This window comes from Magnolia sinica, chromosome 14 (assembly GCF_029962835.1).
Source record: "Magnolia sinica isolate HGM2019 chromosome 14, MsV1, whole genome shotgun sequence".
Lineage (NCBI taxonomy): Eukaryota > Viridiplantae > Streptophyta > Magnoliopsida > Magnoliales > Magnoliaceae > Magnolia > Magnolia sinica.
In genome coordinates, this window is record NC_080586.1 from 5,804,915 (window position 1) to 5,816,857 (window position 11,943).

Genomic DNA, 11,943 nt, shown 5'->3' on the forward strand with positions numbered 1-11,943 from the left:
ATTTCCATGAAGAAGAGTATGAACTTGGCTATGGGATCCAATAACACCGTTGTGTGAAATCAGGAACAAGAGGAATGAACAACCTCCAATGGGAACATCCAAATTATCCCGAGGGAGGAATATCGCATTGTGGATCTTACTAAACATGTTAAGATTGTCGTAATTTGGATCCTAAGGTGTTCAATGACTGCCTAAAGTCAATGGAGCGATATTTTCACCTGCAACAAAATGAAAGAAACTGTCAAGCTATGTTTTGCTACTCTGAAACTTATGGGCGCGGCTCAAGACTGGTGGTATGCTATCGAAGAGGACTTGCAGCAATGTGGCTTTCCTCACATAACCAATTGGAAGGAAATGAAAGCGAGATTAAAATAGAGGTTTCTGCTAGGAGCTTCCGGCGCTTCAACAGAATAGTTTGACTGTAGAGGAATACACACAACGTTATTATGACTGGGTTATTCACTGCCGTATAATGAATATCGGAAGGCAACAAGTGGCATGTTATTGCAATAGACTACAGTTTGAGATTAAAAGAGAAACTAGCAACCGTTTGGCTCAATAGTGTAGATGAAGCATATCAAATGGTTAGAGAAGTGCAGGAGTAGAAGTCGGTGAGAAGACATAGTAGCCCTCAAATCGGGGAGTATGCATCCACCCGTCCTATTGTTAGTGGCTCTATAACGCGTTTGTGACTGGTCATACCCCACGGTGACTTTCCTCAGAATTACAAAATTGGCCAGAACTCTGCTCCTAATCCTCTTTCTCGGAGTGGTGATACAAAGGGAATGCCTATTGCAACAACTCAAGGGAGGTCGACCAACACTTGCTTCAAGTACGGTGATCGTGGACATTATGACAAAATGTCCTCGTAATCTCCAGTTTTGCGAGGGAAAAGAGGGTAAATGGTACAAAGAAAACTTTATTGCAAACAAAGCAGAAGGTGAACATGAAAGCGATCCAAAAGATGACGATCACGAACCTGAGAAAGGCCTAGATGGCCTTAACAAAAATAAGTTATCATTTGTGGTCAAGAGGATTATGACGACACCCAAAGATGAGGCTCAAGAAGACTAGTTGAGAACCAATATCTTTCATACACAAGTATTCTGTGGTGGAAAGGCTGTCAAGGTCATTATTGGCGGAGGCGTTAGTATGAATATAGCCTCATAAAGCATCGTGGCCAAGTTGAAGCTGAAAACTCACAAGCATCCTTTAAGTTTCCTTGAAAAATTTGACCATTTTCCAAATGTTCCCATGTTTCCCAACAACAACGATACATTACATGATACAACCGATATAACCCATGCGATAACCGATATGTATCCGTATCCCAAGGGTGCGATACATTACGCGATAACAATATTTAAAACATTAGATTCAAGACATTTGTCCCAATTTCAAGATTTAGTTCTTGATGAACTACCACGTGAGCTTCCACCCATGTGTGACATCCAACATGCAATTGATTTGATACCTGGAGCGCCATTACTGAATCTTCTAGCATATTTAATAAACCCGACAGAATATGCAGAGCTTCGTCAACATGTGGAGGACTTGCTATCAAGGGTTTCGTTTGTGGTAGCCTAAACCTTGTGCCTTGTCGGTGTTGTTGACACCAAAGAAGGATGTCAGTTGCATATGTGTGTTGAAAACCACGCCATTAACAAGATAATGGTAAATACATGCCATCAACAAGATAATGGCAAATATTGTTGCCCATTCCATGCATAGATGACATGCTGGACATGATGGCAAATGCGACTATCTTTTCTAAGAATGATTTACGAAGCAAGTGCCATTAGATAAGAATTTATCTTGAAGATGAATGCAAAACCACTTTTAAGACAAATGATGGATTGTATGAGTAGCTTAGTCATGCGTTTCGGCCCAACAAACGTAATTAGTACATTCATGCAGGTGATGATGCAAATTTTGTGACCATTCATAAGCAAGTTTGTCATCATGAACTTTGATGATATCCCCATCAATAGCCTTTCACGAAAGATCATTTAGTCTATCAATGCCAGGTAATGAAAGTATTACACCATGAGAAACTCTACGTCAATTCAAAGAAGTGTGCTTTCATGAGTTTCAATGTGGTCTTTACAGAGTTCATCATTTCAATAGAAAGCGTGAGACTTATTCTGAAAAGATAAGGGCCACTGTTGACCAGCCTACTCTCATGAACATTTACAAGGTTCATAATTTTCACGAGCTAGCAACATTTTATTGAAGGTTTATCCAAAACTTTAGTTCCATCATTGCATCCATTACTGAATGTATGAAGGCCATTCCATTTGAGCGAACCAAAGTAGCGACAAAGGTATTTCAAGAAATCAAGCAAAAAATAACGAAAGCCTTAGTTTTTGGGCTTCCTAATTTTGAAAGCATATTCAAAGTTGCCATGATGCATCTCACATATATATAAAAGGTGTCCTCAACCAAGAAGGACATTCGGTGGCCTCAGCCAAAAACTCAATGAGGCATGGAAGAAGTATTCTACAATACAACGTGGAATTTTACACTTATTGTACAAGCTTTGAAACATTGGCGCCATTATCTCATTCTTCAAGAGTTTGTGCTCTATTCTTATCGCAAGGCGTTGAGTTATTTGAATTCTCATATGAAGTTGAGTGCAAGGCATGTTAAGTGGAGTGCTTATATTCAGGAGTTCACGACCTAAAACATCAGTCGACGTAGAAAATGAGGTAGCAGATACCCTCAACCGAAAATCACATTTATTGTCTACCTTATCAGTTTTTGTTATTGGGTTCGAGAAACTTAAAAGAGGTTATACAATAGATGATAATTTTGGAAAGGTATTTGCAACATTCACTGCTAGCTCAAGCATCGAGTAATCACGATACAACTTGCACAATGACAAGCAATTCTATGATGGTTTTTCCCTAAAAGTTCCTTGCAAGAGCTTTATTCAGATGGCCTCGATGGTCACTTTGGTATCAACAAAACAACAGCCCTGGTTGATGACCATTTTTATTGGCCGGGTTTTAAAAAAAATGTTGAAATCATTGTTCTTCAATGTCAAGTGTGACAACTAGACAAATGTAGCAAGCAGAATATTGGTCTTTATACTCTCATGCCGGTGCTAGATGCTCCATGGGAAGACATTAGCATGGATTTCGTCATGGGATTGCCTAAGAAGACATTAGATGCCCTACACATTGCCAACGTTTTCTTCAAAGAGGTGAATTGTCTACATGGTGTTACCAAAACAATTGTATTTGATCGTAATGTTAAGTTTATGAGCTAATAATGGCACACCTTGTGATTGAGATGAGAACTAAATTAAAATTCTCAAGTGCTTATCATCCGCAAACAGATCAACAGACTGAAGTCGTCACCCGCAATCTTGAGAATATACTTTGATGTCTAGTTAGTAATCACATTAATTCACAGGACATCATATTACCACAAGCTGAGTTTGCATTCTATGAACCACACTACATGATTCTCTCCTTTCGAAATTGCAACAAACGTGTAACTTCAACAACCTATCAATTTAGTCCTACTTCCTGTTGCGACTCAACAAGCCAGAATGTCCAAGCTTTTGTATAGCATATTAAGGATATACATGAGGAAGTCAAGCAAAAAATCATCTTTAGTAATAAAAATTACAAGGGGCATGTAGATGTTTGACGACATTTTGCACAATTTCAAGAAGAAGATAGGGTCATGGTGCGGCTCAAGTCTAAGAGATTTCCAACGGGCTCTTACACAAAGCTCTACTCCAAAAAGGTGGGTCCTATTCATTTTTTAAAGAAGCTAGGTGATAATTCATATATGATTGACCCTAGGGGGTTGCAATTGACATTGGCAATAGGGGTTATAACCACCTCAAGGAAGGAACAAACTACGAACCTCCTGAAGTTGTCTCTCCTCCAAATCAGCACATCTTTCTAACATGTTAGGACAAAAGCCTCCTAGAAGAGCAAGGAGTCTCACCAACTCCTCAACTTCAACATCTGATAGGTTGCACCTACATGGGGGATCCACACACCACTATTACCCTAAGCCAAGAAACATCTAGCTACTAAGACGTCCCAAGCCAAACATAAGCTCACGATACTAGGAAAAGCAGCTTAGAGAGAGCAATCACCTACCCAGATGTCTTCCCCAAAATGAACCTTTTTGCCATTACCGACTGAGAAACCAATCTCAGAGAAAACTATATCAGCTAGACGAGTGATTACTTTCCAGGAAGAAGAAGTTTTGTAGATCGACGATTCCTTGATCCATCACCCCGAGCCAGAAACCCCATCTTTACCGACAATTACCATCTCCACAAACTACCCTCCTCAACCCTATATCTCCACACCCATTTCCCTAGCAAGGCAGAGTTAACATCCTTTAGCCTTTTGATGCCCGCCTCCCCTCCTTGAAGGGTCTACACACCTTTCAATTTAAAAGATGGAATTTTTCTTTCACCACACCACCTTGCCAGAGAAAATCTCTATGCAATTTATTGATTCTGAGAATGACCAATTTAGGCAACGGAACAAAGACATGGTAAAGAGGAAGGTTTGAAAGGGCCGATTTGATTAGCAAGGCAAAGACAACTTCCTCTCCATTTCTTTCAATGACCACATCTCAAAGGAACTTAGCTAGCTTGCCTACACAAAGCGGCACCCCGAGATACATAGACAAGAAGGAGCAAGCTTGACAACCAAAAGTCTTTGCCAACAAGTCGATTTCCCCAAACCTCCAAATGGATCCCCAGAATTTCACTTTTGCAAAGATTAACTTTAAGGCTCGAGACGACCTCAAAGCATTTGATGATTTTGCACAAATTATCCATATCAAATTGGGAAGTGTTGCAAACAATGTTGTTAAATGCAACCGCATATTCGCATATGCGAATTCCCATATGTTTATTGCATATGCCATCATGGCATATGCGATCGCATATGCTAAATGTGCGAGGATATGCTATCACATATGTGATGTTGTGATTGCATATCTACCAATTGTTGGCACATTATTATTTTATTTTTTTTTTATTTGCAAAAAGAAAAAAAAAAAATCGAACTTTAGTAAGTAGTGTAACTTGTAAATAAGTTGTGTAAGTATATTGTTGAATGTAACTTAGTGTTAGTGTAACTAAGTTGTAAGTTATTGTAACTAAGTTGTAACTTATTGTAACTAAGTTGTAACTTAAAACTTGTAAGTAGTGTTAGTGTTATAGTGTATAAATAATAAACATTAAGATGTAACTTTAAAAGTGTATTTATACAATAAATAGCTTTATTTAATTGTTTTATTACTTAACTATATTGTTGAATGTTGAATTTGATGTACTTCCTCCATTTTTCTAACAAGTCACAAACTAATTTTATATACGTTAACTTAGGGAAGTTTCTCCTAAATTCTTATATTTTTCTAACTTTTTTCAATTTTTCTCCTTAATTTTTTATTTTTTTTTCAAAAAAAAAAAAATCAAAATATGTGACCACATATGCGATTGTGCGATCACATATGCGCACAGGCATATGCAATCGCACAAAACCACATATGCGGTTTGGCAACATTGGTTGCAGAAGAGTATCTTCCACAAACTGGAGGTGAGAGATAAGATTAAAATAATAGCAACCTTAAAATCTTCAAAGAGGCCAATCGACTGAGCATTCTGCTCAAAGCCTTCAACACCACCAGGAAAAGAAAGGTGGAGAGGGGATCACTTTCACGAAGGCCCCCATACACTTTGAAAAAACCAAAAGGGAGCCCATTAATAAGAACAAAAAAAAAATGAGGAAAAGAGACAGCACTAGATCCACGATCTCCATTTCTCTCCAAACCCAATCTACCCAACATATAGTCCAGAAAGCCCCAGTCAACGTAGTCATAGGCCCTTTCAAGGTCCAACTTACAAAAAATCCCTTTCCTACCCTACCCATGACATGAATTGATACACTCAGGTGTGACCAACGCACTGTTAATGATTTGTCTATCAGAGCTGAACACATTTTGAGAGGGGGAAATTACCTTAGCCAGAACAAAATTGAACCTCTGAGCCAAGACTTTAAAGAGAATCTTATAAGAGCTACTAATCAGACTAATAGAATGGAAATCTTTGAAACATAGAGCTCCCTCTTTCTTACGAATAAGAGCTAAGAAAGAACTCCCCATTTCTCTAGACAACTGACCCAACTTTAAGAATTCAGACACATTACAAGATCATCCTTAAGAATATCCCAAAAAGACCTAAAAGAAGGAAATTGGAAATCCATCTGGCCCCGAGGCGTTATCCCTCCCGAGGGAAAAAACAGCCACTTTGAACTCCTTCTCCAACGCTAGAATCTCAAGAGCCTCTGACTCAGAGGAAGAGATACTATTAAAAACGAAGTTATCTACAATTGGACAACTCCAATCCTCCTCCTTAGACAGATGCCCAAAGTAGAAGCTAACGACAACCAAGTAGATCCGATCTCTGTCTTTGATCAGCCTGCCATCAATCGAGAGCAAGGAGATCCGGTTGCACCTAGCATGGGCACTTGCAATTGCATGGAAGCATTTCGTGTTCTTGTCCCCTTCTTTGAGCCATTAGCCATAAGACCCTAGACCATTGACACCACTTGACCTCTTCCTCCTTCAATAGTCAGCTATAGGAGAAATTGAGTTATCTTCTTTAAACCATGTCAACCTCATACAAGGCCCCTTCCTCTTCTTTAATGTCAAGGACTTGGATAGCCTTAAGGATGTTGTCCAAATCGCTCGCTCTATGAGCATACACTTCCTTTCCCCAAGCCTTCAATTTATCTTTCGGGGCTTTGAGCTTCTGAAAGAGGCGAAATCCAACAAAGCCCTGCACTTGAAGGGACTTCCACCACTCCAACACCAGGTCAATGGATACTTCCGCCTCAGGCCAAGCTAGCTCAAAGTGGAATGGTTTTGGGTCCCAATTCCCCCTATCCACTTCAAGAAAAATAGGACATTGATCAGAAATAGGCTTGGGAAAACCCCTTTGGACCACCATTGGAAATTTTTATCCATTAGACCAGGTAAACTTCACCTCTCGCATTGGAAGATCAACAAGATTATGCTTTTGAACCTAATCCGAGAAGCCACTCATACTGTTGGAGATATGTGGCCCCTTGTATTTTTCGTGGGTAAAATGGATGACATTGAAATCCCTTCCCATGCACCACAAAAGCTACCACCTATCCCAGACAATGGACAATTCCTCCCAGAACAGGGGCCGAAGCGATGGCTGATTCAGCCCATAGACCACTGAACATATCCATCAGAAAGATGGCACTATATCTTTGAAGATGATCGATACCGAGAACCGCCCGCACCTAGGGGTGTACATCGAGTCGAACTGAGTCGAGCTGGCCTCGGCTCGACTTGGCTCGGCCACTGGCTGACCCCAGCTCGAACTCGGCTCCGCTCGGTCCTCGAGCCTGACTGGCCAGCTCGGCTCGGTTCCGTTAGCAGCTCGGGAGAAGTTCGAGCCGAGTTCGCCATTCAGGCATTTTCACAAACACCTGAACTGCAACTTCAAAATCCCACAGTTTTACAAACAGAGGCAATGGTTTTACAGGTATTTTATCAAACACCTTCTAAGCAACATAAAAACTAAGAAAAACAAAGAGAAAAAGGGTATTTGTTTCATGTACATACCTTCCTTGCCACCAGCCACATTTTGTTGAGTCATTTTATCAAACAGTTGGTGAGCAACATCAATGGCAAAGTAACCGAGTCACCGAACTGGTTCGATTCGAGTTGGATTCGAGCTAAGTCGAGTTGAGCTGGGGCCTGCTCGAACTCGGCTCGAACTCATTTTCGAGCTCAAAAAATCAGCTCGACTCGGCTCGAACTCAGCTTCGAACCAAGTCGAATTGAGCTTTTTCGAGTCGAGTCGAGCGAGCTAACTGAGCTAGCTCGGTTCATGTACACACCTACCCGCACCAACTATTCCCCCTAGCCTCATAGTAGGATTCCAAAGGAGAAGAATATCGCCAACAGAGCCAACCGCATTCAAAGCCTCCCATTTAAAACCCTTTACACCCAAAAATCGACTCAACCATACCCTGATCAATATGCTAGAGTTTGGTATCATAGATAACTATCACCTCTACTCTAGACTTCCTACAAAACTCCCTGACTTGGAGCCGCTTTAATTGATTCCCAAGATCCATATCATTCCAATTGAGGACTTGCATTGGGACACAATCCTGACCTCTCTTCCCTTCCTCATATCCCTCGAGATGGCCTCCCCTGACGCATCCCCAGGGACCCCAAGACCCAGCATTTCCCCACAAACTTTTGGCGACTTGGGAGATTTGCGTTGGATAAAGACATAAGAATTTTGAAAACCCGAAGACAGATTTTGAAGACCCCTAGCATTTTCACACCTGGCTCGAGTGGGGTTGCTTGTAAGATGCAAGGGCACACTTGAGATGGGCGGCCCGTGTGAGGCGGGTGGCTCGTGTGAGGCGGTACCCATGTGATTTAGGACCCATGAGGGGGGTTCGGCCGAGGTCCTAACCCATGAGATGTGGGGCCTGGGCTATGAGATAAAGGGATTGATTTGTCATGCTCTAACAATTAGAGCTTTTAGAGCAAGTGGTTAATTGTCCTGCATCACCCAGCCTCAATCATTTGAATGGCTTCCCCTATTGCCCTCAAATTGCAATTGAATTTCTTTCATTTCCAACTCGAAACTAACGTAGTTGCAATCTGGACCCAACTCCAAGATTACAATTCAGGCATGTTTGGATACATGGAATCCAAAGGGAAGAGAAACCGGATTCCCTTGATAAGCAGTCACTGTTTGGATAGACGGATTAGCCTTATCCACAGTCAAGATTCTCTAAGCAAGAAACCAGATGACCGTTGTCTAATGAATTTGGGATTTCCACTTGCTATCCAAAAAGGACTCCAAAATTTGGATTCCAACTTTCTACAGTAAAGACGGAAGTAATCAGCGCATAATCAATACAATTTTCGTATCTAAACATTCCTTTTGGTTATTTCCACTTTGTGAAACTAAAAACCACAATTTTCAATTCGACCATCCATCCAACCACACCTTTAGCCTGCGTTTGGTTGTTCATGGGTGTTCAGGCAATTTGAATTGCAACAACTCAATCCAATAAAAAGTAAATGACCAATGTGAAACCACGATTAGAAACAAGTGCAACTGCAATTCAGTTCAATTGAGCATCCAAACATGCCCTTAATCATCGGAATCCAAGTCACTTGCAGCTATATAAGCAGCTGGAATTGGAATTTTGAGACAATAATGGAATTGGAGAAAGTCGAACATACCTCGGCGCGAGAATGAAGCATGTGGCGGACATCGGTGCGGATGGTCTCTTTGACATCTTGGAAGGCGCTGTGGTGCCACTGCGGGTGACCGGGATCCCGATGGAAAGGTTGTGGGGCCGATTCAGGACGAGGGAAGAGAAGGAGGAGAGAGAGAGCGAAGAGAGAGAAGCGGGAGAAGGATTTCATTGCTCTGAGAAATGAAGTGAGGGGAAATCCGTGTCACGCGAGCTACGGCAGGCTTGAGAGAGATCTAAGCCATAAACAGATAGAGAAGAGAGGCTGGGAGCTCCTGATAGCAGACCCGAGAAGAGGAGAGACGCTCTTTCAGTTCAGACTCATACAGTCTCGACCCTGGGACGCGTCTTGGCTGCGACCCTGGATCCATCGATGTGGGCCCACCTCGATGTATACGTTGTAAATCTACGCCGTCCATCCGTTTTGCCAACTCATTTTAGGGCATCAGCGAAAAATGAAGCAAATGCAAATCTCAGGTGGGCCCACACCAAAGTGAACAGCGGTGAATGACCAGCTAAGTGGCGTACTCGACCGTCTACGGTATACTAGATGCGGATTAGGTGCGACCACGGATCCAGACAGGTGGGTGCAGCACTGACCGTGGGGCCTACCTAGATGTAGGTGTTGTATATCCGTGCCCTCCATCAGTTTTCCAGATTATTTTAAGGTATTTTTCCCAAAAATAAAGCAGTTATGAATCTCAGGTGGACCACAAAGTAGGGATTCAAATCCCACCATTAAAAATTTCTTGGGCCACGGAAGTTTTTAAATGAAGCTGCTAGTTGTGTTTTCCTTCATTCTGGTCCGTCTGACCTTAGCAATACGTTAATAGGTTAGATGGCAAATAAACATTACGGTTGACCCTAGGAAGTTTTTAATGGTGGCCGCTCAATCACCATTCTTTCCAGTCGTGTGGTTCACCTGGGAATTTCATCTGCGTCAATTTTCCAACCATCCGTTAAAATGAGCTAACAAAACGAACTGACGGCGTGGATATACAACACATTACTCAAGGTGGACCCCACGGTCAGGGCCCCCACCTGGCTGGATCCGGGGTCGCGTACGCTTGGGTCTTCACTACGGACAAGTGCAAGGCGCATTTTTAGGTGATCGGTGATCCGTACCATTGAACTGATGGGCCAAGAGTGGACGGTTCCAGATTGAAAGATCCTAGCCACTTACCTTTGGTTCCTTTTTAAGATGAATGCGAAACGTTGTCGTAGTTCTCATATCGATCGTCTATCTGCAGGTCACAAAATCAAGGGTCTGGACTATGGTGTGGAGGAGATTTCTTGCCCTGGTCCGTCCAAGGTGTGTCGCAAGAGACCAACGGTCTGGATCGCAGAACCAAAGGACCCACTTCTATAAACGAAATAAAAATAAAAAATCCAAGTCTGCACCTGAGCGTAGACGTTATACTAGGGTTTCAATTCTGACAATGTGGGGCCAACCACCACGCTGGGCCTCTATTCAATTGAGTGGGAACAGCTGCTATAGTTTCTCAACCGTCTATGTGAAGGCCTATTTCCTCTGCCATTTTCTTTTTTTCTTTTTTAATGAAGAAAACAAGCATGCCATGAGGGGGTGTAGGGGGTTGTTTGGCAGCGTGAATCAATGTGAACAGGGGATAGTGAATGTGTTTGGAAGGAGTGTAGCAAATTCACATCAAATACACTAACACCTTTTTTCTAATTGCATTCCACATGAATTCTGATTATCAATGATTCGCAAGTCAAAGTCATCTTTCAATCTCTTCCAAATACATTTGTCCAATACAATTTGGTATTTTGGATTAAAATGGATTCCAATTGCAGGTTACCAAACACACCAATTCATATAGATACCATGGGTCCAGCTCCATGGCTTAATGGTAGAGAAACTGTGTATCAACTAAGGTCATGGGATTGAGTGCCAAGTGGTCCTGGGTGTCTGTGTATCAACTAAGGTCATGGTATTAAGTGCCCAGTGGTCCTGGGTGTCTAAAAAAGGGAGAGAAAAAAATCACATGGTCCACATGCATATTTCAAGTGTACAGCTCAACGATGAGCAGGCCCGGAAAATAGGGTGATCATTGCAGAGCATGACCTAAATTAAAACTAGACCCAGCCCAAGAAGGATTGGCCTGAGGGACCAATGGGTTTGCTAGGCCAATTGATAGCCCTGATTTTATATAATTGTCTATTTGTGCATTCTGGCTAGCTGGAAACACATCCATGATCCCCATGCAATATCAACTGAGAAAAGTTGAACCAAAAGGCCCCAAAAATCCATTAGCCACATGGCTAGATTTCTTGACGTCCCACCAGACTGCGATCACAAGATAATGCCATATTTCATGGTCGCAGCTACCATGCAAAGGGTGCCTAGAGCCAAAACCCACCCACAAAATGAAGGTCACCAGTATTGTTCTTGGTATTTGAACTGAGCATTAAGCACTGCAATTATAGGACAACTTACCTGATCTGAATACTCCGGTGGAAATTTACAATTTGCTTTGTTGAACTAGTTATTGCAATTCAATTCAATATGTCAAACAAGCACAGCATATCAGACCCCGCAAAAATGAGATATATCTATCCCCAGTGCAGTAGCACCAAAATGCCACTGAGCACAGAGTACCTTGCTGTTGTAAATCTTAGG

The 11,943-nt window shown here is 41.9% G+C and overlaps 1 protein-coding gene across 1 annotated transcript in view; it reads right to left on the reverse strand.

The window, feature by feature from the left end:
• Positions 1–9,638, reverse strand: part of LOC131226190 (uncharacterized) — a 32,009-nt gene extending 22,371 nt beyond the window's left edge. The window contains exon 1 of the mRNA XM_058221944.1: positions 9,289–9,638. Coding sequence (XP_058077927.1) covers positions 9,289–9,474 — 186 coding nt within the window. The 5' untranslated portion in view covers positions 9,475–9,638. The remainder of the gene's footprint in view (positions 1–9,288) is intronic.
• Between the last annotated feature and the right edge of the window lie 2,305 nt (positions 9,639–11,943).